The sequence below is a fragment of the Nannospalax galili genome, unplaced genomic scaffold (assembly GCF_000622305.1).
Source record: "Nannospalax galili isolate Female #2095 unplaced genomic scaffold, S.galili_v1.0 scaffold158, whole genome shotgun sequence".
In the NCBI taxonomy this organism is placed as follows: Eukaryota; Metazoa; Chordata; class Mammalia; order Rodentia; family Spalacidae; genus Nannospalax; species Nannospalax galili.
In genome coordinates this window covers 937,843-964,237 of record NW_008345290.1, presented here as the reverse complement: position 1 = coordinate 964,237, position 26,395 = coordinate 937,843, and the positions used below count along the sequence as shown (strand labels likewise).

At 38.5% G+C, this 26,395-nt stretch overlaps 1 protein-coding gene across 3 annotated transcripts in view; it reads right to left on the bottom strand.

Moving 5' to 3' along the window:
- Sp4 (Sp4 transcription factor) overlaps positions 1 to 26,395 on the bottom strand; it is a 78,240-nt gene that overhangs the window by 25,952 nt on the left and 25,893 nt on the right. For all 3 annotated transcript variants that reach the window (XM_008841452.3, XM_008841453.3, XM_029567553.1), the window contains exon 4: positions 1,852 to 2,080. In XM_008841452.3, coding sequence (XP_008839674.1) covers positions 1,852 to 2,080 — 229 coding nt within the window. The remainder of the gene's footprint in view (positions 1 to 1,851; positions 2,081 to 26,395) is intronic.

The following is a 26,395-nucleotide window of genomic DNA, read 5'->3' as shown; positions in this document are numbered from 1 at the left end:
GTAGAGAACTATTTCAATTCAGTAACTTAAAAATGATATAATTAGGGGCTGGAGAGACGGCTCACCAGTTAAGAGCACTGACTGCTCCTGCAGAGGACCCGGGTTTGATTCCCAGCACCCACATGATGGCTATGAACTGTCCTTAACTCCAGTTCCAGGGAAATCCGACACCCTCTTCTGACCTCTGCAGCAATGCATGCCATGGGTGCACTCACATACATGCAGGCAATACACTCATACACATAAAATAAAAATAATAAATAAAATATTTTTAAAAATGATACAATTAAAAATGGAAAAGAATTTAAATACACCTTTCTCCAAAGATAAACAAATGATCCAGAAATACATGAAAAGATGATCAACACCATTATTAATCATCAGGTAAATTTCAATAAAAAAATACACTGAGATACTATTTAAACTTTTTTTTTTTTTTTAATTTTATGTGTATGCGTGTATTGCCTACATGTAGGTAAGGGCACCTGTGTCATGCAATGCCCGTGGGGGACAGAAGAGATTGTCAGATCCCCTGGAACTGGGGTTATGGACAGTTGTTAGCTGCCATGTGGGTGCTGAGATTCAAACCCGAGTCTTCTGGAAGAACAGTCAGTGTTCTTAACCGCTGAGCCATCTTTCCAGCCCCCTATTTTAAACTCTTATAGCTGACATTTAAAAAAACAGTCAGAAAGCGACAAGGACTGGCAATGCTATGAAAGGCCAGAACCCTTATGGACTTCTGGTAGGCATATAAAATTCTGTGGCCACTTTGGAAAAGTGTGGCAGTATGTAAATAGTAAAACACATAGCGACCACATGACCCAGCAATTCTATTCCTACACATATACACAGAGAAGTGAAAAACATATAAATGCAAACAGCAGTATTATTCACAATGGTCAACAGGGAATAAAGGATACCAGGTATCTAACAAGTGATGGGATAAGCAAAATAATATATATCCACACACTGAAATAGTATTTGTCCATAAAAGGAAGTATTGGTTTTTGTATTATATGGCCAAGCCTGGAAAACATAATGTCAAATGAAAAAAGTCACAAAAATCCACATATTGTATGATTCCATTTATACAAAAATGTCCAGAACAGGGAAATCTATCAAGAGAAATCAGTTTCGTAGTGCTAAGGAGTATGGGGGAAGTGATGGCTGAAGGATACAGGATTTCTTCTGAAGATGACAAAAAAATGGCTTAAAACTGATTATGGCCATCCAACTATGATTACATTCCACTGAACTATTTTACTTCTTTACTAGAAAAAACTATTTAAAATAATACAAAATATGACCCAAACTATTAATATGATTTAGCTTTATCCTGTGGTGTGTATGCCTTATACCGACATTACATTCCACTGGACTATGTATTTAAACCACTGAACTATATATTTTAAATGGGTAAATGGTAGGGTACATGAGTTAGTTTAAATCAATAAAGGTGTTCAAAGTTTTTACTTAATAAATGAAGGAAGCTGGGTGTGGTGGCACAGGCCTATAATCTCAGTGCTTGGGGAGGCACAGACAGGCAGATCTTTGTTGAGACTGAGGCCAGCCTGATTTACATAGGGCTACAAAAAGACCCTGTTTCATAAAACCAAACCCCTCCCAAAGGAAAACAAACAAAAAAGAAGAAATTCATTAAAAAAAAAAAAAAGTAGAAAGTAGAAAGCAGAGGACCACTCAAATCCCATTCCTTAAATAACTCAATTCCCTTTATAACATTATATTCCAGTTTTTGAGTGAGAAAGGCAGTGAGGGTCCAGTGCTCAAAGAATGCAGCCAATGACTATTTGATGCTTTCAAGAGAGCGAGAGTGGAAAACAGAGCATGTACCTTCCTTCTCCTTCCCTACAATTAGGACAAGAGCAGGCAACTCTTCGAAGTCTCTTGCCAGGTTGCACCTCTTGATCCGAAGTCTGCTGGCCTTGCTGCAAATGCACTTGTGTGAGTTGGTCAGGACTAACAGCACCTATCGTAGCATTAGCAATTCCTCCAACTGCCACCGTTACAGGAGCTATGGTAGCTTGCTGGACTTTCACTCCATCTTGTCCTTGCTGCTGACCTAAAAAGGACAGAAAAAAACAAAGAGAATTATAATGTTTTGTATTCCTAAAGAAAGGATTAGCTGGGTGTGGTGGGGCACACCTTTAATGTTAGCACTTGGAAGGCAGAAAACAGGCAGGACTGGGTGAGATGGAGGCCAGCCTGGTCTACATAGTGAGTCCCAGGCCAGGTGGGGCTATAGGGAGACCCTGTCTCACAAAACAAACAAACAAAATACTAGCAACAACAAAATTAAAATTCAATATAAATACAAAGCATTTTTATTATTTCCAGTTAACAACATTGCTTGTTTATGTGAAGAAAATACAGGAGTAAAAAAAATAACTAGGAAAAGGGTTAAGTTGTTTAGACATTTCTCATTTCTAAACAATTTAAATATCTCCCTACTGATAAGGTTTTTTTGGTTTTTTGGTTTTTTTTTTTTTTTTTTTTTTTATATAAAACAAACAAAACACTTTTTTTTTTTTTTTTTTTTTTTTGTTACAGAGCATTTTTTTTTTCAATGAGCTACACCTCTAATCCTTGGTTCTTCTTCTTTTTTTTTTTTTTTTTTTTTTTTTTTTTTTTTAGTATACAAACAGAACTAAACACTTTCTTATTTTATTTTATTCTTGTGTAACAGAGTATTGTTATGTAGCATAGACTAGCCTGGAAAACACTATGTAACCCAGGAGGCTTCAAACTCGCAATCTTTCAGCCTTAGTCTTCTGAGTGCTGGGATTACAGGCAGGTACCACCATGCCCAGTGTGATTTAAATGCCAAAACACCAATGACTATTATATACAACCACTACGATTAGAGGACATTCAGGATACATTTTACTTAGTCTTTTTTAAGGCTTTCACTGTTTTATACTTTATCTCTCAAGTTAGTATGTGTACTAGTTTGGCTTCTTTACTAGGAAAAAATATTAAAAATAATATAAAATATGACCCAAACTATTTATATGATTTAGCTTTATCCTATGGTACAAGTGGGTATGCCTTATAATCAATCACTAGTTTTTCCAGATCTGGTTCTTTCCATTATGTATGAGAATATTAAATACGTGAACAGACTGAAAAGAAAACATCAATTTATGAAGGAGTGTTCTATCTCAGAATCAATGTAAAGACTAGATCTGTTAATATTTACAGATCCCTTCCCACAGTTCTTGGTGTAAAGCTGTTCATTACAGGTTAGCTATACTCTCCACTGAACTGGGTGGGACTATAAAGATAAAATATGCTGGTAGAAACAAACACATGCATCCTAGGAGTAAGATAAAAGTGTTTATTTTAAAAGTACACGTGTAGTACTTAAAGCTTAGGAGGAAACAATAAAAATTATCAATAAAGAATTTCTCAACAAAATTAAACTCTGATTCTCCCAGCCTAAGTAATCTTAACTGCTCCTGTGAATTCACAGCTCCCTTAACTCTTAAGGAACACCCATAACTAAAATATAAATACAGCCACACACTTCAGTATCCCCAAAGAATTAGTTTTAGGACTTATACCCCAAGCCTTGTTTCCATATTAAAATCTATCATTGCTCAAGTCCATCTACAAAATGTCAGTTTTGCATATAACTGACACACAACACCCTCCATTTGTTTAAACCATTGTTAGGTTACTTTCTGTGCTAGTTAGTAATTTTTGTTGACTTGACATAGCCTAGAGTCACCTGAAAAGAGGGAGCTTCAGTTGAAGGATTTCCCAGGTCAGGCAGGCTTATGGCCTGTGGTCTGTCAGAGGTTGTCTTGATTAATGATTGACATAGGAGGGCCCAGCTCACTGTGGGTGACATGATATCTAGGTGGGTGGGCATGGGCTATGAAAGAAAGCTAGCTGAACGTGAGTTAAAAAGCAAGCCAGTAAGCAGCACTTCTCCATGGTCTCTCCTTCAGTTCCTGTCTCCAGGTTCCTGTCTTGAATTCCTGCCCTGACTTCCCTCAGTGATGGATTGTGACCCGGAAGTGTAAGATGAAATAAACTCCCAGTTGTTTATGGTCATGATGTTTATCACAGCAACAGAAAACAAATTACAACAGTTATACTACCCAACACGCCCTACACAAAAAGCTGTTAATAGTGTACTATTTTTTTGTTGTTGTTGTTATTTTTGAGACAGGGTCTCCCTGTAGCTCCAGCTGCCTGGAACTCACTCTGTAGACCAGGCTGGCCTTGAACTCACAGAGGATCCACCTGCCTCTGCCTCCCAAGTGCTGGGATTAAAGGGTTCTGCAGTTAAAAGCACTTGCTGTCTTTTATAGAGGATCCAGCTTCAGTTTCCAGTACCCATGCATGTCAAGAGACTCAAAACTGCCTGTACCTCTGGTTCTAGGGAATTTGACACTCTCATCTCCACGGATACATGTACATACATATACTCAGGCACATACACATAAAGTAAATCTTTAAAAAAAGTCAGCCAGGGTCATGATTTTTTTACACCAAATATTTCACCTGTGGTTGGTTAAATCCTAAGACATGGAACCTGAAGATACAGTGGGTTGAATGTAAAGTATTACTTGGTTATGGCCTCAGGAAGAATATACATTTTAGTTCCTCTACTGAAGTTTACGATTCTGTTCACCTGTGATGGGGCATGAGGTCAGTAAAGCAATGCAAGTAAAGCCTGAAGTCATACATTCATGACTCTGGATTCTGCTTTCTATCACAAAGCTGTAACACTGACTTGCCTAAAACTCCTGCCTCCTACCTACTTTAAAAACCATTTCTTCTAGTATGGTGACACATGCCTTTAATCCCAACATTTGGGAGGCTGAGGCAGAGGCAGAGGAAGGGGAATCTCTGTGAATTTGAGGCCATAGCAAGTTCCAGGCCAGGCAGGGCTACATGTTGAGACCCTGTCTCTTGGGGGGGGTGGAATCAAGAACAAAATGAAACAACAAAAAACAAATGGGGGCGCTAGAGAGGTGGTTCAGCAATTAAGAGCACTGGCTGCTCTTGCAGAGGACCTGGGTTGGATTCCCAACACCCACATGGTGGCTAACAACTGTCCCAAACTCCAGTTCCAGAGGATCCCTTTTTTGGCCTCTGTGGGCACTGCACAACGCAAGTACACTCACATGCATGCAGGCAAAACACTCATACACATAAAATAAAAAATTTAAAAAATCATGTTAAAAAGGCATTTCTTAAGACCAAATTGTTTTTAAAAAGGCATTTCTTAAGACCAAATTGTTTTTCTATAGGTAAAGGCTTTATAGACTATAAGCCAACATACAAATGTAAAGCATAATTATTATGCTTCAATACATCTGAGCATATGTTTTTAATATTCCACAAACAATCATTGAAGTATGAACTTGGCTATGCAAACTATTCAAACTCCTTGTGTACATAGAAGCACAGTAATATAAAAAATAAAGCAGCTTTGGAAACAGAGTTCTGTATGAATGTGCACTATACAGACTGTACAGCACAGTGTCTGGAAATGCAGGCATTTTAAGATGAAAAATATCTTTACATTCCCTGAAGTCATGAGATGTTTTGGCCATAATTTTTCTGGCTACTATTCACATAGCAATTGGTCAAACATTTCAGGTTATAATGATATTTAATCATGATCTTCTCTAATTGTTTAAGGATTCCAGAATCCTCAGATCCCTTCACCACATCTTTAACAAATTCTTTGAGCCTCCTAATTATGAGTATTTATTTGCTCAAGGTCCATTATAAGCTGACAAATTATTTCAATGAGCTTAATAAGTTCGAAAAAGTTCTTCACTGTGATGTGTCTCAGACAACTCAGGTTCAATACATTACCTACCTTACCTTTCCACTAGAAGTCGGTCACCAAACTCCAGAGAGCAAGACCTGGTAAGGCCCAACTTAGCCAACATCTCAGCCCTTGCTTCATTTCACTGTTTCCCTGCTTCATTCCACCTCTGATATCCTTCTGGCCCTAAACAAATCAAGGTCTTTTCTACTTTAGGGCCTTTGCACATACTCTCCAGCCTAGGTAGGGAGGGGTGCCTTTAGGCTCAGATCTTTGCATAGCTGACTTCAGCAGTATTCTGGCTCAATTCAAACTTCTCTTTAGAAATGGCATCCCTGATCACAGCACCCAAAACAGTTCCCTTCAAGTCATCTCTTTACTATTATCTAGTTTTGTCTGTCTAAATTACTAGGTCCTTGTACTTTTTTTTTCCCGTTTTCATCCCATTTGTTTGTGTGTGTGTGTGTGTATACATCTATGTGCTCACAAACAGCACAAGCATGGAGCTAGAGGACATCAGGTGTCTTGCTCCACATTATTCCCTTGTGTCAGGGTCTCTCACTGAACCTGAAGCTAGTCTGGCAGTCAGTAAGGCCCAGCGATCCTGTCTCGGACTCACCACTCTGTCCCAGTTCTGGGGTTACAGGTGTGTATGTGTGGCAATACCCATATTTTATGTTAGATTGAAACTCAAGTCTTCACACTTGTGGAGAAAGTGTTTTCATGCAATGAGCCACCTCCTCAGTCTGTCACCCCACTTTTGAATGTTGAGTGCCATGAAAGCAGGTAACTTGCTGTATTAGCTCACTATTACATTTCTAGCATTAGGAACAGCACCTTACATATTGTAGCCATTCAACAGAATAGGCTAGTAATAGATAAATAAAAGTTTAAATACCCCATTTTGGTCAATGCTAGTCCTACTGTCGTGTTACCTACACTCAAAACCATAATGTATCATTGTTTACACACACACACACACACACACACACACACAAAACAAACAAACAAACAAAAACCAACTTCTTGATGCTTTGAGGCAGTCTCACCAGATCCTATCCACCTGTCTCACCCTCCTCCCATTTGAGTACTGGGATTATAGGAAAATGCCACTAAGCTCAGCTTAAGCAACCTTTTTTTCCCATTAAACCTATGACACCCAGTGACTGCGGAGTTAAAATGTGCTACTGTGGACTGGACAGAGGGATCAAAAGGAATGCTTACAGAGTTCAGTTCCAAGCACCTACATCAGGGGCTCAAAACTTTAAGTCCAGCTCTAAGGGATCCCACACCCTCTTTTTGCCTCTTCAAGCATGGTACTCACCTGCATAAGCCCCCCACCACAAATACAGAATTAAAAATAATAAAAAATGTTAAAAAGAAAAAAAAAGATGTTACTGCATAATAGCTCTTGCATTTATCTTTTCTGTTACCAGGATCATTAACTCTGACCTAGGCCCCTGTACTTTGTGTCTCTACCAGTCTAAGTGAAGGCTTACAGGAAAAAGAACATTTTTAAAAGAGGAAGGGGGAAGAAGCAAGAAGGAGGGAGAAGCAAGAAGGAGGGAGGAGGGAGAAGGAAGAGGAATAATACTACCAGGAAAGTCAAAAGGTGTTCTAAACATAGTGCTTTGTGACTCACCAACTCAATGGTCCCCCACCCCACTAAACTCTGACGACAAGAATTTGGTTTCTACTTAACAGACTTGCTTCCAATGCCAAAATTCAACGTGCATTTTCCCAATGAGCATTATGGACTGCTCAGCTGTCTTAGCGGCCATTCATCATTCTATCCTCGAAATTGCATTCTCTGGGTTACGTTTCAACTTTGTCAGAAATGTCCCCCTTCTCTGTTTATCTTTAAAAAAAAAAACAAAACAAAAACTTATTTTTATTTTATGCATATGAGTGTATTGCCTGTATGTTATGTGAGTGCACCCATGTCATGGCAATGCCCATGGAGGTCAGAACAACATATGAACTGGAGTTACAGATGCTGTTAGTCATTATGTGGGTGCTGGGAACTGAATACAGGTCCTCTGCAAGAACAGCCAGTGCTCTTAAACAATGAACCATCTCTCCAACCCGTTTATCTTTTAAATCAGCATTTAAATCCACATTCTTACATATTTATCTACTCTGATTTCCTTTATTTCTCATCTCTCATTCTCTCTTCAAAATACAAGTTAGTTAGCTGTGTATCCCCTCGCTGTTAAAAATATGAGAGAGGTAACAGATAATTCATCTGTTGGCAAACCCAAACATACTCTTCAATGTGATCTGCACCACCCCTGGTCTGTCTTCTAAAGCTCTCTTTGTGCTTTACTGATGTTTCTCACAGCGGTGCTGCTTCTCCCGAGGAGCACCCACTCTGTTGTCTTTCCTAGGCTTCTCCCTACAGTTCCTCTGTTCCTCTCCAGGGTTCTGGCTTGCAACTTGAGCTATCTTTGTGGGTGAGCTCATGTATTTTCAAAATGTTTACTGTCATATGTAAGCTAATGCCTCCAAATTCTGTACCCTCCACTCAACTATCTCTTGGGAGTGTCACTTTGTCATCTGCCAGAGAACATCTCCACACAGATTCCTCACAGGCATTCTGTCTAAAAATTAGATTACTCAAATCTAAGACTTTTTCCCTGTCCACAAACGAAGCCTGGAAATTCTTCCTGACACCCCTCCATCTTGTCCATCCCCTACAACAGAAGCTATCATTTATAACTCCTGTGTGGTAAGGCGCTTTGCCAAATGTGTTACATATATCATTCCATTCACTCCTCACATCTTGATGGACTGAATAATACTACCCTTATTTTCCAAAATGTCTCAATTTGTCCATTTTCTCCAACCCTATTGCAGCCCTTGACACCTTCCAATGTCCCTATTGTGTTCCCAGCTCCCCTAGACGTCAATGTGCTCTCCACACATCTAATGATGCCAACATTTTTATGCAGTACACACAGAGCTCTTGCTGACTCTAGAGTTCTCGTCTCCTTTAATGTTCCATACTTCGTCTTCTCTCGGACTCTGAATAATATCGACAAAATCCAACACATTCTCCAACCCCCAAATCATCATTTCTCTTGGCTAAGCAAAAGCCTATTTATCTTAGAGAAATCAGTTGTGTTTCGTCCCAAAGGGATGTCTTCCTGAGAAGATCCGCTTGGGTCTGGGTCACTATATTGCTTGGTTATTTTCCCATAATACTGCACACAATTTCATCATAACAACAGACAAACTATCTGGTAAAAGTACACCATAAATTCATCTTTGTCTAACTTGCTTGCAAATTATTGGTCTTAAAGAGTTCAATATGCCTCCCTTCATTTTCTATTCCTAAAATTATAGCAGGCACCTGTAATCCAGCAGTGAGGAAGCAGAGACAGAAGATCCCTGACTGTGAAATCAGTGAACTTCAGACTCAGTGTGAGACTGTGCCTCAAAAAGTAAAGTGGAAAAGTGACTGAGGAAGACACTTTATATCGACCTCTGGCCTTCACGAGCATACATGTATACACACAATCACATGCACACACATGAACACACACACAAAGGCTGTTACATAGGAGAAGACGGTTTGTTGAAAAGGCAATATATTCAATTTGTTGTGAAAAAAATTAGTGATAATGATGTTAAGTATGTAAGAATTTGTACCAGTGTCAGTGTGAAAGACCAAGTCATTACAGAAACAAAATATATACTAGCAGCTATAAGAACCCATCACTGGGGCTGGAGAGATGGCTCAGCGGTTAAGAACACTGTTCTTGCAGAAGACCCGGGTTCGAATCCCAGCACCCACATGGCAGCTAACAACTGTCCATAACTCCAGTTCCAGGGGATCTGACAGCCTCTTCTGTCCTCCGTGGGCATTGCACAACATAGGTGCACGCACTTACATACAGGTATAACACTCATACAAATAAAATAAAAATAATAAATAAAATATTTTAAAATTTAAAAAAGAACCCTATAATTAAGCCATATGGCTTTGTGTCTTTTAGGTATTAAAAGTTCCTGAGCCCGGTGTGGTGGTACACACCTTTAGTCCCGGCACTCAGGAAGCAGGAGTCAGGCAGATCTTCATGAGATGAGGCTGGCCTGGTCTACATAGTGAGTTCCAGGTCAGCTGGGGCTACAGGGAGACTCTGTCTCAAAAAGAGATCAAAAAAAAACCCACACACACAGAAAGAAAGTACTCAATGAATGTTTGCTTTTTTTGTTCGTTTGTTTTGAGATGGAGTCTCACTATGCAACACTGACTGGCCTGGAACTCGATATATATAAAGCAAACTAACTTCAAACTTACACTTGCCTCTGCGTTTTGAGCACTGGGATGAATGGTATTACCATGCTGGGATCAACGAATGAATGTTTCTTAAATAAAGTGAGCGATTATTAAAATGCAAATAAATGGAACACTTTTATGAAAAAGGCTATACCAGATGACAACTAGCTTGTAATTGTATTCAATATGAGTGGCCAGACAGTAAGAAGACATGTGCCATGATGCCCTCCAGCTTCATTAACATAGAATTCATGTAATTAATTTGCTTGCTAGTAGAGCCACTGCACTGCTTCCCCTGGGTATGGAATTTAATCTACAAACTTTGTTACTCAAATTCAACATGATCTCTCTTAAGAAGAGTATTCTGAAGTGTGCTCTAAAAATTAGAAATAAAGTTGACATTTAGGGAATCATAAATTCTACCTATTTCAGAAAGACAAATAGCTTACTATTACACACACACACACACACACGCACACACACACACACACACACGCACACACATACACATAGCCTCTTTTTCTCCTAACTTTAAGAACAATGTATTCTTACCACAGAAATTATAAAGAAATAAAATCATCCATATAGCATTTAACCACAGATCTATTAACTTGTAATGTTTTCTTCTAATCTTCATTCAGTGCATTTTGATACTGATATAGTTCAAGTACATAATGATTCTCTGCTTTAATTATTATATTATTACTTCTGAGTGATTACAAATTCATTTATAATTTTTATATCATAATTATATATATACAACATACTTTATTAAAACACTGCTGTACTCAGGTTGTTGAGGTTATTTCCAAACACTTATGATGACATGTAACTTAAATAAGGAACTTCAACAAAAATGTTTTTATTCATTATTTTCAAAAGATAGTTTTAGAATTACTGAGATTACTAAGTCAAAGTATATGAAACATTTTTATCACTTCATACAGATTATAGCAAATATATAAGAACCGTATTTATTCACATTTCCACTAGAAATATGTAAGCATATAAGCACAAGAGCAATGCAGTAGGAACTTAAAAGCATTTAATAGACAAAAAGATTGACAGGCCTGGGGAAGTAGCTGCACAGTGAGTATGTGTGTCTAACACAGACAATGAACTTTCCTAAAATGGACATTTATCCAACATGGACAATGCACTTACCTGGCATGGACAGTGCGTAGGTTCAGTCCCTGGCACCTTTTGAAAGGGGACTAGGAGGGAAGATCTTACTGTGCCTTCTAGCAGAATTCATCCCCACTTTTGCCTCTTAGATAGTATATTTACTGAGAGCCTAATCAATTTAATAAATAAATAACAGATCTACATAAGAGATTTTAAAATAACAATGCTGCCTTGGTTATAAAACATACAATTATATATTTTGAAAACTATAAAATCAACCAATTGTTAAACCATGACATTCAACAAAATGATCAAATATAAGAGCAACAAAAAATACATTCATTCTACACCTATAGCACAAACAAGAAAGATGTTTCGCCCGGCGTGGTGGTACAGGCCTTTAATTCCAGTACACCTCTGGACGCAGAGGCAGGGGGATCTCTGTGAATTCAAGGTCAGCCTGGTCTACATAGTGAGTTCCAGACCAGCTGGAGCTACAGGGAGACCCTGCCAAAAAAAAAAAAAAGAAAAGAAAAGAAAAGAAAAGAAAAGAAAAGAAAAGAAAAGAAAAGAAAAGAAAGAAGAAAGAAAACAAAGAAAGGTGTTCCATTCATTACTATACAATACCCATGAACACTTGAGTACTCAATCTAGTTAGAAATGTGAACAATCTTGAACAAGAAGCCTTTATAAAAGGTTCAATGACCAAAGTATAAAAGAATACATACTCTTAGGAGCAAAGAACCACTGTGGTAAATGTACTAATTTTTCTTACGTTATTCTAGGCAGTGAAAAAGTCAAACATGTCCCATAGGACTCTCGCTAATTCAAATGTGAAAGGTCAGCCAAGGCAATCTAGAAAAAGTAAAGTTATAGTTACAGTAATTAAAACAATCTGGCAATTGTTTAGTAACAGGTTAAGAACCGCTTACGTGGTCTAAAACATGGGCTGTGTGTGTGTGTGTGTGTGTGTGTGTGTGTGCACGCTAATTTAGCACTGACAAAAATGGTAATCAAATGAGAGGAGAAGGACAGTGTTTTGACTTGGGACTACTGATTATGTGTGTTCTGGAAAGATAAAGAGGTTTAGATTTCAGTCTTACATCATAAAAGTAACTGCAAACAGATATTAAGGTTAAAGGTAAAACAAAAAAACAATAGCAAGGCATAAAACAAGTATTAGAAGAAAATACAGGAGAACCACAAGATCTTTTAAAATACCTCAAAACAAATGATGATGGATATTACTGACAAGTCTGATTTTACTGGTTTAAACTTTATAAGTACACAATTCTATCTGACCAGCTGTTTACATCACAGTCTATAGAATTATCTTGTCCTATCTTCATTTCATCCTCTATTACAGACTCTGCTGACTCATTCTGCCACATTATCCAAAATCCGAGCACTTGGCCACCATCACCACTGCTTACACCTTTGTCTAAGACATTATTTTCTCTTGCTTGGTTACTACAACAGTTTCTTGACTGGTCTTTCTCTCACCATTGCCCTACATTCTGCAAATTCCACAGTTGTTATAAAGACTACTCCAATATGTAAATTCAGATCACATCAATCCTTAAAACCCTGCAAAGGTATTCCATTCAGATCAAAAGCCCAAGACCTTAAAATTGCCTATAAGGTCGTTTATAAATGAGTAACAAACTACCTCCCCCAATCTTGTTCCTTCTCTTCCTATACCTCAATCCTTCTGTCCACTGAAAATATTAAGCACAGTCCCAAATCGGGGCCTTAGCACCCTGTGGCCTCCGTTTACAAGAGCTTCACCCAGTGTATGAACAGAAGACTTCCTTCCTTCCTCTCTCAGGTACACTATTACCTTCACAATGGAGCCTACCTATCCAACTTGCTCTACCTGAAACTCTGCCCCTTTCTAACAACCCCATTCCCCTTACATGGTTTTTCTTTTTCCACTGACTACACAATGATATTTATTGCAGCCATTTGTAACAGTGAAGACTTACAAACAAGTAACTATGAATTGAGGAATAATTATGGAAGAGTCATACAACAGAATGGTTGGTAGGAGTGAAAGAGTGAAGAGCTTTATGTATGAACAGAAGACAGACTTTTTTATTTTATTTTATTTTATTTTATTTTATTTTATTTTATTTTATTTTATTTACTTTTTGGTCTTTTTGAGACAGGGTCTCCCTGTAGCCCCAGCTGAGCTGGAGCTCACTATGTAGACCAAGATGGCCTTGAACTCACAGAGATCTTCCAGAAGACAGACCTCTTTTTAAAGTATGGTTATGTGAACACAAAGTTGCTGAGAAATGTTTGCGATGTGGTACTACATATATTTCCTACAGTCATATTCACATACAGTAAATAAACTGGAAAAGTCTGAAATAACATACAACAAACAACATTAACAATGTTGGATGTGGGGGCAATGTGGCCATGACAACTGTCACCCCATTGATCGCCAGGGTTGAGTCAGCTGATTCGGCTAGGTGGGTGCTCCCTTCCTCTCTTAATGCTCCATGTCCATCCCTCCCAAAGCTGAGCACTTGGTAGAAGAGGAGGACCTTCCCTGATAGAGGATGACCGGTCTTCAATCAAGGATATACGAGTAGCTGTGTTCCTGGTGTTAGAATTGCCAAACAAGCTCTCAAGAATGTTCCCTCAGGGCTAGAGACGTAACTCAGTGGTAGAGCACTTTCCTAGACATGAATGAAGCCCTAAGTTCAATTCTCAGCACTGAAAATTGAAAAAGAAAAGAAAAAGAAAAATGTTCCCATTAAAGAGGTCTGAAAAGAAACACAAATAGCTAATATTTTCAAAGTGTTCAGCATGAGAAAAATGCAAATTAAAACTACTTTGAGATATCACCTTACCTCAGCCAGAATGGCTATTACTAAGAAATCCAACAAATGCTGGAGAGGATGTGGAGAAAGAGGAACCCTTACTCACTGCTGGTGGGAGTGCAAATTGTACAGCTATCATGGAAATCAGTTTGGAGTTTCCTCAAATTAAAAAACAGAACTACTACATGACCAACTATCTCATTCCTGGGCAAATAGCCAGAGAACTACATGCCTTACCATAGAGATATTTGCACACCCTACATATGTTGCTGTTCTATTCACAATAGCAACAAAATGGAACCAACATAGACTGCCAACAACAGCTGAATAAATAATGAAAATCTAGCATATATTCAGCTCAAAAGAAAACTGAAATCACAAAATTCTCAGAAAAATGGATGAACGTAGAATGTATAATAAGGGAGGTCATCCAATCTCAGAAAGTAAAATACCCCATGTTCTCCATCATATGCAGAGCCTAGCTTATAATGTAGACATTTATAAATGTAAACAAATGCACATGTGCAAATAACATTTAGAAAGAATAAGAAAGGGTAATTTTTAAAAAGGCATTCTAATGAGTTCATATAGAGAATATACTTTGTGTAAGTTCTTTGAATGCACTCTCAAGATATAACACATTTTTCAATGCAAAATTAAGGCCTGAAATGGGCAGTGCCCACATTCAATTCCACAAGGAGCTGTTGCCTTATGGGGAAATATGAATTTTAAATTATGTTTTTCAATGCTTGAATATTTCTATATGCTATATTTTTTGTTAAGCACTAAGTGTTATTTTATTATTTTTTTTAAAAAATAAAAGAAGTCTGTTGAACTGAAGAGATGGCTCAGTGGTTAAAAGCACTAGCTGTTCTTACAGAGGATGCAGGTTCATTTCCCAGCACCTACATGACAGCTAACAACTATCCTATGATAACTCCAGGTCCAAGGCCTTTTCTGGCCTCTGCAGGCATTGCACATGTGCACTGACATGCAGGCAAAACACTCGTACACATAATCTTTTTTTAATTTTAAAAAGGTCTGAAAATAATATGTAATCAATGAGAACTTTGAAATTAATTAAAAATCAGGAAATTGGTTAAAAATGAGGAAAAATACTTTCATGTATACTGGCACAACTGGAATTCTTAATTCACTTTTGTTTTCATCTATTTATTTGATTCCTTGTAGTTGAACATGTTTTTCGAATGTTTATTGACTATTTAAACATTCTTTTTAAATTGTGTGCTTATATCCCTTGCCATTTACATATATTAAGACTCAGGTCACTCGTGGAGTTCTATTTTTTTAATTGATGTATTTATGTATCTCTCTCTCTCTCTCTCTCTCTCTCTCTCTCTCTCTCTCTCTCTCTCTGTGTGTGTATGTGTACAATATGTCTTGAGTGTGGAGGTAAGAGGGCAACTTGCCAAAATCCATTCTCGCCTACTAACTTGTGGGTCTTGGGACCTGGGGATTAGACTCAGGTCATGAGGCTTGGGGGCAGATACCTTTGCTTACTGAGCCATCTCACTAGCCCTGTAGTTTTATTTATAAAGGACTCTTAGTCTAGTTTATTGAAAATATTTTGTACATACATAAAATTTACTTAAATACATTAAAACCAAAGAAAATATGATTTCAACAACCCCTGAAAAGTCAGATATAAAAGGCTTTCTAAAATAGTAAGAAACAAAGAAATATAGAGGTATAGACACACATCTCACTCAGGAGGGAGGCAGGCAGGGGCGGGAGGATCTTTCTAAGTTTGAGGCCAGCCTAGTTTACATGGGGGAGTTCTGAACAAACCAGAGTTACATTGCGAGATCTTGCCACCAAAACCAAAACCAAAACCAAGGAAGGAAGAAAGGAAGGGGGGGTGGAGGTTTAGACACATCTTACCATCAATTTCTTTCAATTTGCTTCTTTTAATATTTCACGCCAATCCTTTGAGGTAAGGATGACAGTTATTAACCCTTATATTTTAGAGATAAGACTATTTCTAATGGAAAAATAAAAAAGAATTTCCAAGGAGTTTTGTTGTTGCTGTTACAATGACTATCAGGCCACATTCTTGTACAAACCCACAGAATTACAACACAAAGCAAACCCAACTGTCCATACCTGTTAATAAACTAATCAATTAACTAATTCACTAAAAGTGAACTATTTAATAGTTATACAGCATCAGAACAACTTTAATGTTTATGGTTCTCATTTATTTATGCGATTGTGGCCAAAAGTAAGCATTTGAAAATTTAAAATATGGTACATTTTTGTGATACCGGTATCAGTTATAAGCTACTGGCTTAAAACCTTTACAAAGAGAGCAATATACTACTGGGAATAGATTTTAACAGCATAGATAGGCATAAAGGACTGGAGATATTCTATGGTACAGTAGTAGTGAAGAAAAGAAAAGAAAGATTAAAAAAAAAAAAAAGGTTTACTTTGGCCCATATTTCAAAGATTTCAGGCCCTAATCACTTCTCTGTTTCTGAGTCTGTGTACATAAGTAGAATGTCATGGCAGAAGAATGTGGCAGAATAAAGCTGTTCTCTAGTAACAGCTAGGGAGACCAAGTGACAGGAAGGGACAAGAGACAAGAATGTGGCAGAATAAAGCTACTCTCTAATAACAGCCAGGGAGACCAAGTGACAGGTAGGGACCAGAGACAAGACATATCTGTCAAAAGCATGCCCCAGTATCCTCCAGCCAGCCCACCTCCTAATAGCCCACTCAGTCCAAGCTCATGGATGGATGAACTGCTAGGAGGTCAGTGCTCTGATGACCCAATCACCTCTCAGCAGCACCCAAGCTCGGTCCAAGCCTTCAACTAGCAGCCTTTTTGGAGGACATTTCATATTCAACCACAGCACTAGGTTTAGATGTCATGGTTAATATAAAACACGTCTTTGCATCATGTAAGAGCTGCACTACTCTTTTCCTACACATAAACTATAACATGAAAATAATAAGGAATAACCAAGTGATCTTTTTAAATGAATGAATGTGAACCAATGACTTCTAGGCCTATTTATAAACTGTAGGTCATGTACAATTTGAAAACCAGTAGTCCCAACACAGTGCAGCACTCAGGTTGGATGGATAAACAGGAAGGGCCTTAATCAACTTCTTAAAAGTTTTTTTAGAGTAGGTGGCAATTAATGCATAGATTTACAACTGCTCGAGGTGCTAACAATAAAATACTGTTGAGTGCTCAGCCATAAACAGCACATCTACATCACCTATTCTAAGGCCCAGGGAATATGAGGGAAGATGGTGGGAAGAAATGTAAGAGTCAGAAGATGAGGAGGAGCGCTGTGAAACTGTATCTTCTAGATAGGGCATGGCCTTTGGAAGCATCAACTCAGATTAACTGTGGCTACCCGCACAAGACCAGCACTATATTTGGCCCAACAACATTCCATGGTAGACAGAGAAAGGATTCATGAGGCCTTATTCATCCTTGAGGTCTGCCAGGGGAGAGGATGCCATTTTTCTCAGTGGTGTAGCCATGGTATATGGCCCAAACTCCAGTAAAGAGCCCCCTTCCGTGCTCATGCAAGCTATCCTAAGTAAACTCAGTGGATCCCACAACCCTCAACGACACGAAGCTAGGAGGAGGTCTAGCTGGAAAGAAAGGCTGAACAGAAGAGGGACAAGAGAGAGCAGTGAGATGGGTAGAACTGATAAAAATACACTGTATACATGTGTGAAAGTATTTTTTTTTTAAGTAACTAGAAGACAACATTCTAGCTCTTAGAAAGATATGCTCTACACTAGTGGATATAGTTTGAATTTCAAGGAAAAATGCTAATGACCACATGCTACTGATAGCTTTTCACATCCTTCACCCAGAACCTGCTGAGGCAGCAATTTATTACTCTAAAAGACTGTCTCCACTTCCCTATGTTCTCAGCCCACACCCACCAGGACAAGCTCAATAAATATTTACTAAATGACACAATCATAAGAATTCCAAAGGTGTTCTCCATCAGCTCCAAGGCATTCAAACTTTTCTGAAATGTATCCTATACTTAAATATTCTCTAATCACTCTTCTAGTTAAGCTTTATCCTACAGAGCTTTCTGTGGTAATAAGAATGTACTATAGGGCTAGGAGGATGGCTCAATCAGTCAGTAAGTGAGGACCTGAGTTCGATTCCTAAGAACCACATAAAAATACCTGTTATGGTGGTGTACCCCCTATGCTAAGGAGGTGGAGACAGGAGGATCCCAAGGGCTTGCTGGCCAGCCAGCCTAGTCCAATTGGTGAACTGAAGATCAATGAGACTTGTTCCAAAGGAAGTAGACAGTCTTCCTGAGGATGACACCTGAGGTTGTCCTCTGGCCCCCACATGTGTACCCTGTACACACAGAGCATGTAACACACACATATATGTATACACACATACAAATTTTAAAAGAAAAACAAAAGTATACTATACCAGTGCTATCCTACATGGCTGCCTCTAAACACATGGCTATCAGCACTAGAAATGTGGCTGGTCAACTGAGGCATTGAGTTTTCAATTTTACCCCACTTTAAAAGGCCATTTAACTAGGGCTATCATACTGAACAACCCAGTTGTTAGGTCTTACCCAATGATTCAAACAAACCCAATGACTATTACTCCTCACTCTGCTATTCATCCTTACAATGGTCAACATTAGTCAAGATTCCTCTTTGCTGGGGCATATGTGCCTGTTCTCTACTTCTGGCAGTTCCCATTTTTCTTGGCTTGAATTTCTTCTTCTGATTCTCAAAGACTGGGCATCCTAAATCCTAAATTAGATTTTCATCCTTCAGCACATCCAGTTTAAAATTGGGTCCTCATCAACTTCACACTCTGCCATCATTCCAATCATCTCCAAGAAGACTTCGAAATCCACAACACTAACTCTCTGCTTCTCTCAGTTTCCAATGAAAGCTGAGCAAGTCCAATGGAATGTTGACTACTATACTAGCTCAGGCTTAATAAGTACCAAAATTCAGGTTTATCCTATTCTCTTGTTCCAAATGTCATTTCTTAAAATTAAAACAAAACAAAACAAAACAGTATGCATGCATGCGCACACATATCTGGGGACTCAAACTTCAGTGAGGCTTATTATTGGCAAAAGCTTTTACCCACTAAGTTATCCTGCTAGTCCGAATGCCATTTCTTGTAGAGATAAAAACACACTGGAGAGATGGCTCAGCAGTTAAGAGCACTGACTGCTCTTGCAGAGGACCCGGGTTCGATTCCCAGCACCCACATGGCAGCTACCAACCATCCTTAACTCCAGTTCCAGGGGACTCTGAAGCCCTCTTTTGACCTCCGTGGCACTGCACAACATGGGTACACTCACATACATGCAGGCAATACATTAAATACACATAAAATAAAAAAATAAATAAAATATTAAAAAAAACAAAACACTCTCATAGTCACCCATGCTCAGGGTTATAGAAAGTATACACATTAACACAGCTTTTCAGTGACTTGTCACCTGTCCTTGCTCTGCCACTGTTAATCTAAATCCAGACTTCTAGCCACACTACTACCTTCATTTTCTAATATAGCCAGCGAGTTTTCCATACCTGCTTCCCCAGTGATGATGCCTCCTTGATTCATGTTTGCTAGGGCCCCCTCTCCTTAGACAATCAGTTCAAGCTTCCTAGGAGTCATAAAGCCTTCACTTTTGCCCCTGCTCTCAGTCCTGCCCCTGCTTTCATCCTGCTCCTAATTTTATTACTACCTTCCACCATTCATTTCACAGAAGAATTGTGAGTTCAAGACCAACATGGGCTATATATATATAGCAAGAACTTGTCTCAACAATGAAAAACACAGTCTTAACAATGTTCACTCATAGTGGGAATGTAAGAAATAATCACAAAGTGTTAGGCAATTGAGAGGCAGTAAGAAGAAAAAGAGCATCCAGGGATACCGGCAATTAAAAGAATACAACAAGCAGTCTGGCATGACGGCAAAGATTATGGGCAAAGGCAATCGTAACCTTACTACAATGATCACCAAATGACTTGGGGTTTTATATTCTATATGTAGTTTGCCCAAACAAGCAATGCTCAAAACACATATGAAAATAGGGTTTCTGGTTGTCTAAGCAGCACCCCTCCCCAAACCAAATGGTACTTATTTTAATGAAATCTGCTATACCAAAGGAAGCTGGCAGCTTATATAGGTGGGTATAAAAATTCCTAAAACATCACATTAAGACTCTTAATTCCATAGACGTTTATAGCTGATCATCCCAGCCCTGGAAATACAGAACTGGCACTCAGCAGTAAGAGGTTACAGTATTGCTCTGACAGTTCTTAGGGTCATCGCTTAAAATAGTTCACAGTTTAGGGCCAAGGGAGGCTAGTCCAACACTGTTACTCTATCATGGAGAATCTAACCCCATAGATAGCTATTTTAAGACACATCTCTAAACAGCAAATTGAGCAACCAGGAGGATACTAGCTTTTTACTTCTCAGTGTAAATGAAGTGGCCACAAATTTTCTCTGAAAATTTTGGGAGGAATCATCGACACCATCCAGCACAGTCCATCATGCAATCCAAACCTATCATCAACTGCAGGGAACTCAGCTCTCACTTCTTTTCACTTTCACTTAGGAGAAGAGAATGAGCATGAATTTGAGAGAAAGCGGGAGCTGTATTGTATTTAAATATCACTGTTTTCTTGGACACAAACAGTATTAGCTTATGGGGGAGGGGTCAAAGAAAAGGTTCTACTTACCTAATGAAGTCACAGTATGATTGTTAGAAATCTCATTTACAGTAATAAACCTGGACAGACGAACCATTTGTGAACAAATGGATCAGACTAATTTAAATAGTATAAAGAAGTGTTCAGTGAAGGAAAAGAAATGAATTCCACTGTAAAACTACAATCAAAACTTAATCCCCTCGAAGAATGTTTCCTTTACAAAATAGTTGTAAGAATTCAAATTCTGAATTATTTTGTTTTTTAAAACTTATCACAATAAGCCTCCAAGTATTGATATCACTATTTTGGTGATGAATGACTCAGTTCTTTAGGTGCTCACTGCTAAGACAATTTAAGCGCATCCCCACACAGGCACAATTAACTATGATTCATAGTGATGGATGGGAACTGAATGATATGAAGTAGAAAACGTATGAAAAGAGCCCACTGTGGAACAGTCACATCCCTTCCCTTTACCATACTGGAGGGATTGTTATTTTAGATTTCTACTGTGTTGTCTCTTAGAAAAATTCATTGTGTCCTTATCAGCTTGGGCAGACCATGATCTATTCATGACCCAGAAGCAGCTTGGCATCCTCGCTCTTGAGGATTCTAAAAAGGAAAGGGACACCGCAAGTGATATTTCTAGATGAAGCAAACTCAAGTTGTGGATTCCTTGTCTGAAGTGCTTGAGACTGAAGTATATGATTTCAATTCTGGTTTTTGGGTTTTTTTATTTTTTAGTCTGGATCTCACTATGTAGCATTGCCTTGAATTCATAGAGCATTGCCTGCCTCTGCCTCCAAGTACTGGGATTAAAGGCATGTACCACCATGCCTAGTTCATTCAGATTTTCTATTATTTGCATATAAGCTAATGAGGGGAGGGGAACAAGGTCCAAACTTAATCTTATACACATAGCCTGAGGAAGTAATATTTTGTTTTCAGTGTCCCTGCATTTCCAGAAGCATGTTATAAGGTCAGGAGTGCAATTTTTCACTTACGAAATCAAGTCAATGCTCAACAAAATGTTTCTAACTTCTTTGGGTCCAATCTCTAGTGCCAAAAAGTGTTTTTTAAAAAGCTTCTGACTCTGGAACACTTGCAGTATAGGATTAGAGATACTCCTCAATCAGCAATATAAATTCAGAAAATGACTTTAAAAATTACATTTAATATTATTTAAGAAACCACATAGTTCTCAGAAGCAGTACAAATGGTCAATAAATATTTTTTAAAAGTATTCAACCCTAGACGGGCGTGGTGGTGCACACCTTTAATCCCAGCACTTGAGAGGCAGAGTCAGGCAGATCTCTGTTGAGTTCAAGGCCAGCCTGGTCTACACAGTGAGTTCCAGGACAGCTGGGGCTACAGGGAGACCCTGTCTCAAAAAGACAAAAAAAAAAAAAAAAAAAAAAAAAAAAAAAACCAAAAACTATATTGCTACTAAATCTGAAAATCTAAAAGAAACAGATGGATATCTAAAATCATAGGAACCACCACAGTTAAACCAAGAAGAGATAAACAGTTTAAACAGACCCATAACATATAAGGAAATTGAAACAGTAATGCAAAGCCTCCCAACTAAAAAAAGCCCAGGCCCAGATGGATTGACACCAGAATTTTACCAGACATTTAAAGACCTCCAACCAACACTACTTAAATTATTCAAAACGACAGAAACAGAGGAAGAACTCCCAAATTCCTTCTATGAAGCTAGCATCACTCTAATACCCAAACTGGGTAAAGATACAACCAAAAATGAAAACTATGGACCCATATCCTTTATGAACATAGATGCAAAAATTCTCAACAAAATACTTACATACCATATACAGACACATATCAAAAAAATCATTCACCATTGATCAAGTAGGCTTTATTCTAGAGATGCAGGGCGGGTTTAATATGTGCAAGTCAATAAATGTCATTAAATCATATAAATGGACTCAAAGACAAAAACCACATTGTCATCGCAATAGATGCAGAAAAGGCTTTTGACAAAATTCAGCATGCATTTCTGTTCAAAGTCCTAGAGGGAATTGGACTGCAGGGAAGATACCTCAACATAATTAAAGCCATATGCAACAAACCCACAGCCAACATCATTCTAAGTGGAGATAAACTAGAAACATTCCCATTAAAGTCAGGAACCAGACAAGGATGTCCACTATCTCCACTCCTTTTCAACATAGTGCTTGAAACTCTTGCTAGAGCAATAAGACAGGAGAAAGAAATTAAAGGAGTACTAATTGGAAAAGAAGAGGTCAAACTATTACTTTTTGCAGATGATATGATACTATACCTAAGAGATCCCAAAGGTGCCACCAGAAAACTTAGAACTGATCAACACTTTTGGTATAGAGGCAGACTATAAAATCAATCTACAAAAATCAGTAGCCTTTCTATATACCAATAACAAGCACCTGGAGAAAGAATACAGGGAAGTGTTCCCATTTACAACTGCTGCAAAAAAAAATAAAAAATCTTGGACTAAATCTGACCAAAGACACCAAAGATCTCTACAATGAAAATTTTAAATCGTTAAAGATTGAGGAAGACACCAGGAGATGGAAGGACCTCCCCATACTCTTGGATGGGAACAATTAATACTGTGAAAATGACCATCCTACCAAAAGCAATATATAGATACAATGTAATCCCAATCAAAATCCCCATGACATACTTCACAGAATTAGAAAAAAAAATCCTTAAATTCATATTAAAGCACAAAAGACCCTGGATAGCCAAAGCAACCCTGAGCAAAAAGAACAATGGAGGGATTACTATACCAGATCTCAAAGTATATTACAGAGCTATAGTCATAAAAACAGCCTGGTGCAGGCACAAAAATAGACACATAGATCAGTGGAACATCATTGAAGACCTCAATGTAAAACTGGAAACCCTGAAACTATTACAAGAAAATATTGGCAGGAACTTACAGACTGAGAAAAAACCTTTAGCAGTGACACATCTGACAGAGGTTTCACATCCAGATTATATAAAGAACTCAAAAAACGAAGACTCAAGAAATCAAATGACCCAATTAAAAGATCGGCTAAAGACCTAAACAGAGAGTTCTCAAAGGAAGAAATAAAGATAGCTAAGAAACATTTCAAAGTGTTCAACATCCTTAGGGAAATGCAAATTAAAACCACCCTAAGCTGTCACCTTACACCAATCACACTGGCTAGGATCAAGAGAACAAATGATACCAAATGCTGGTGAGGATGTGGAGAAACACTCATTGCTGGGATTGCAAACTTGTGCAACCTCTATGGAAAACAGTGTGGAGAACTCTTAAAAATTTAAAAATGAATCTATCATATGACCACTCATACCGGTTATACCACTCATTGACATATACCCAAAGAACACATCCTATTGCAGAGACACTTGTACATCCATGTTTGTTGCTGTGCTTTTCACAATAGCTAAGAGATGGAACCAACTGAAGTATCCCTCAACTGACGAGGGAATAATGAAAATGTGGTTCATTTATACGATGGAGTTTTACTCAGCAGTAAATAAAGATGAAATCATGAAATTTGCAGGTAAATGGATGGAACTAGAAGCTGTTATACTAAACGAAGTAAGAGACTCAGGGAAAAAAAAAAAAAAAAGATGTATGTTCTCCCTCATATGTGAATCCTAGCACCAAATTCTTTTAAATTCCAGGTCCTTTTAATAAGATGATGCCATACAGCAGTCTCTTCTCCATGAAATAACTATCATCACAGCTGCAGCTGAGCCTGATTGCTAAACATCATCACAACTGAGCTTGTTGATGGTTGTCCTCATTCATTAAAGGAGGGCCAAGCAGGATCATTGGCCTCTTACCAGATTGGATCACTGGCCTCTTACCAGATTATCCAGCCACTCTTCTCAGCCAACTGTATGTAATTAGACCCTAATGATACATGGCCTCCTGGATTTGGGGAGGGCTGAAGTGTACAATCTGGGGAAGGCTAGGAAGAGAAGGCATGACCCATGCTGGGTAAAGACTTTCCAGTGTGCACACCCTCAGGTCATACATACACCTCAGCAATCTCTCAGTTATTTCGGTAATTAAGCTCAATAAATTGTTTCCCCAGTAAAACTTTAATCAAACATTGGCTTGACACTAGAACCTTAAAAGGGAATAAGCATTGCTTAGCATCCCCAGGAAAAGAAGTCTTATAACAGATGGAAAATGTGTTAATGCTATTATGTTGCGGGAGTCCTGGGGCCCTCCAGGAGGGGTAGAATTGGCGCGGAGTAACGACACAGACTCCGGGAGTCAGGTGAGAAGCAGGCAGTGCGAGCAGCTGCAGACTCGGTTTATTGCTGATACGGGGCTCCCTTATATCCCCCCTTCCGGTGTCCCATTGGCCCCAGTAGGCTTTCTCGAATTGTGTCTGATCCTCATTGGCCCTCTCAGTCAAGCCATCTTGTGTCAGCCATCTCCATGTCCATTGGCAGAATATAGGTTAGACTCAGCCAGATGGTTATAGTGCGTTTGCAGCATGTATGCGCAGGTTGTTCAGGCCCCACTTTGTCCTACACTATTATAGCTCATAATTATTTAAAAAAAAAGAAAATGAGAATGTTAAAGATGTTAAAAGGATATGGGAATGTAGATAGTTTCCAACATAGAAAAAAATGAGAAAGCCTAAGCAAGTGATGAAGGTCCATTTAGGTTTGTTATGATATATAAAGGATGAGACAAAAGAAATATACACATAATTTCTTAGAATTTCTAAGGTCATAGTTTAGTCAACTAGTTTAAGGAACGAAATATATATCTCATCAAGGTTTATCTGAGAATATTTGATTTTTTACCCAAGCCTTACCTACATAGGACATGATAATTGAAAGTACCAGACTGGTGGAACTAACCTTATTGGATGTTTAAACAGCCATAGTTTGAGGCCTACACTAATGTGGTCAGAGGGTCTTAAAGGACAGTTTTTGCCCCTTGTCCTCCAAGGTCAACTAAGTTCCAGGGGACTATGGAACATCTCTCAAAATGTCCTGTAACTGTGGTGAGTCACCTGTCCTCTTGTTCAGGGAGGACATGGAGACCCCATGAGATGGATTTGAACCAGTGTCCAGTCTACAAAGAGGGTCAACTCAGAGGAAATATCTCATTCATGCTTCCATGTGAAGCCAGACATGGTCGAGCAGGACCTTTGACCTATCTTCACATAGATGAAACTGGTAGAAGAAAGAAGCCAGGGGCTCCTCCCAAGCCCATGTGACCCCTGAGGAACAGATCCTCAAATGACCTTAAGTGTAAAAATAAATTGATTTATTTGGGCCAACTGTATGGTCTTAAACACCCAAAAGGAAAGTATAACCAAAGAGTAAAGTCATCAGTATATTTCTTTAAGAGCTCAAGGGATTACAGTTCCCAGACATTAGGCTTAAGTCTATATAAAAAGTTATTGAAACAATCATTTCTCATTGATGATTTTGTTCCTAATCAGAAAGTGCTGCTCAGATGTAAGATTTCAAATATTGGTCTCCAATACTGTAGCTCCCACCTGTAGCTAAGAGAGACAACCCACTTTTTTTCTAAAATGATTAAATTTGTTTTCTCCCCCATCTAGAAGCCTTTGAGAGGGAACTGACACTGATTCTAAC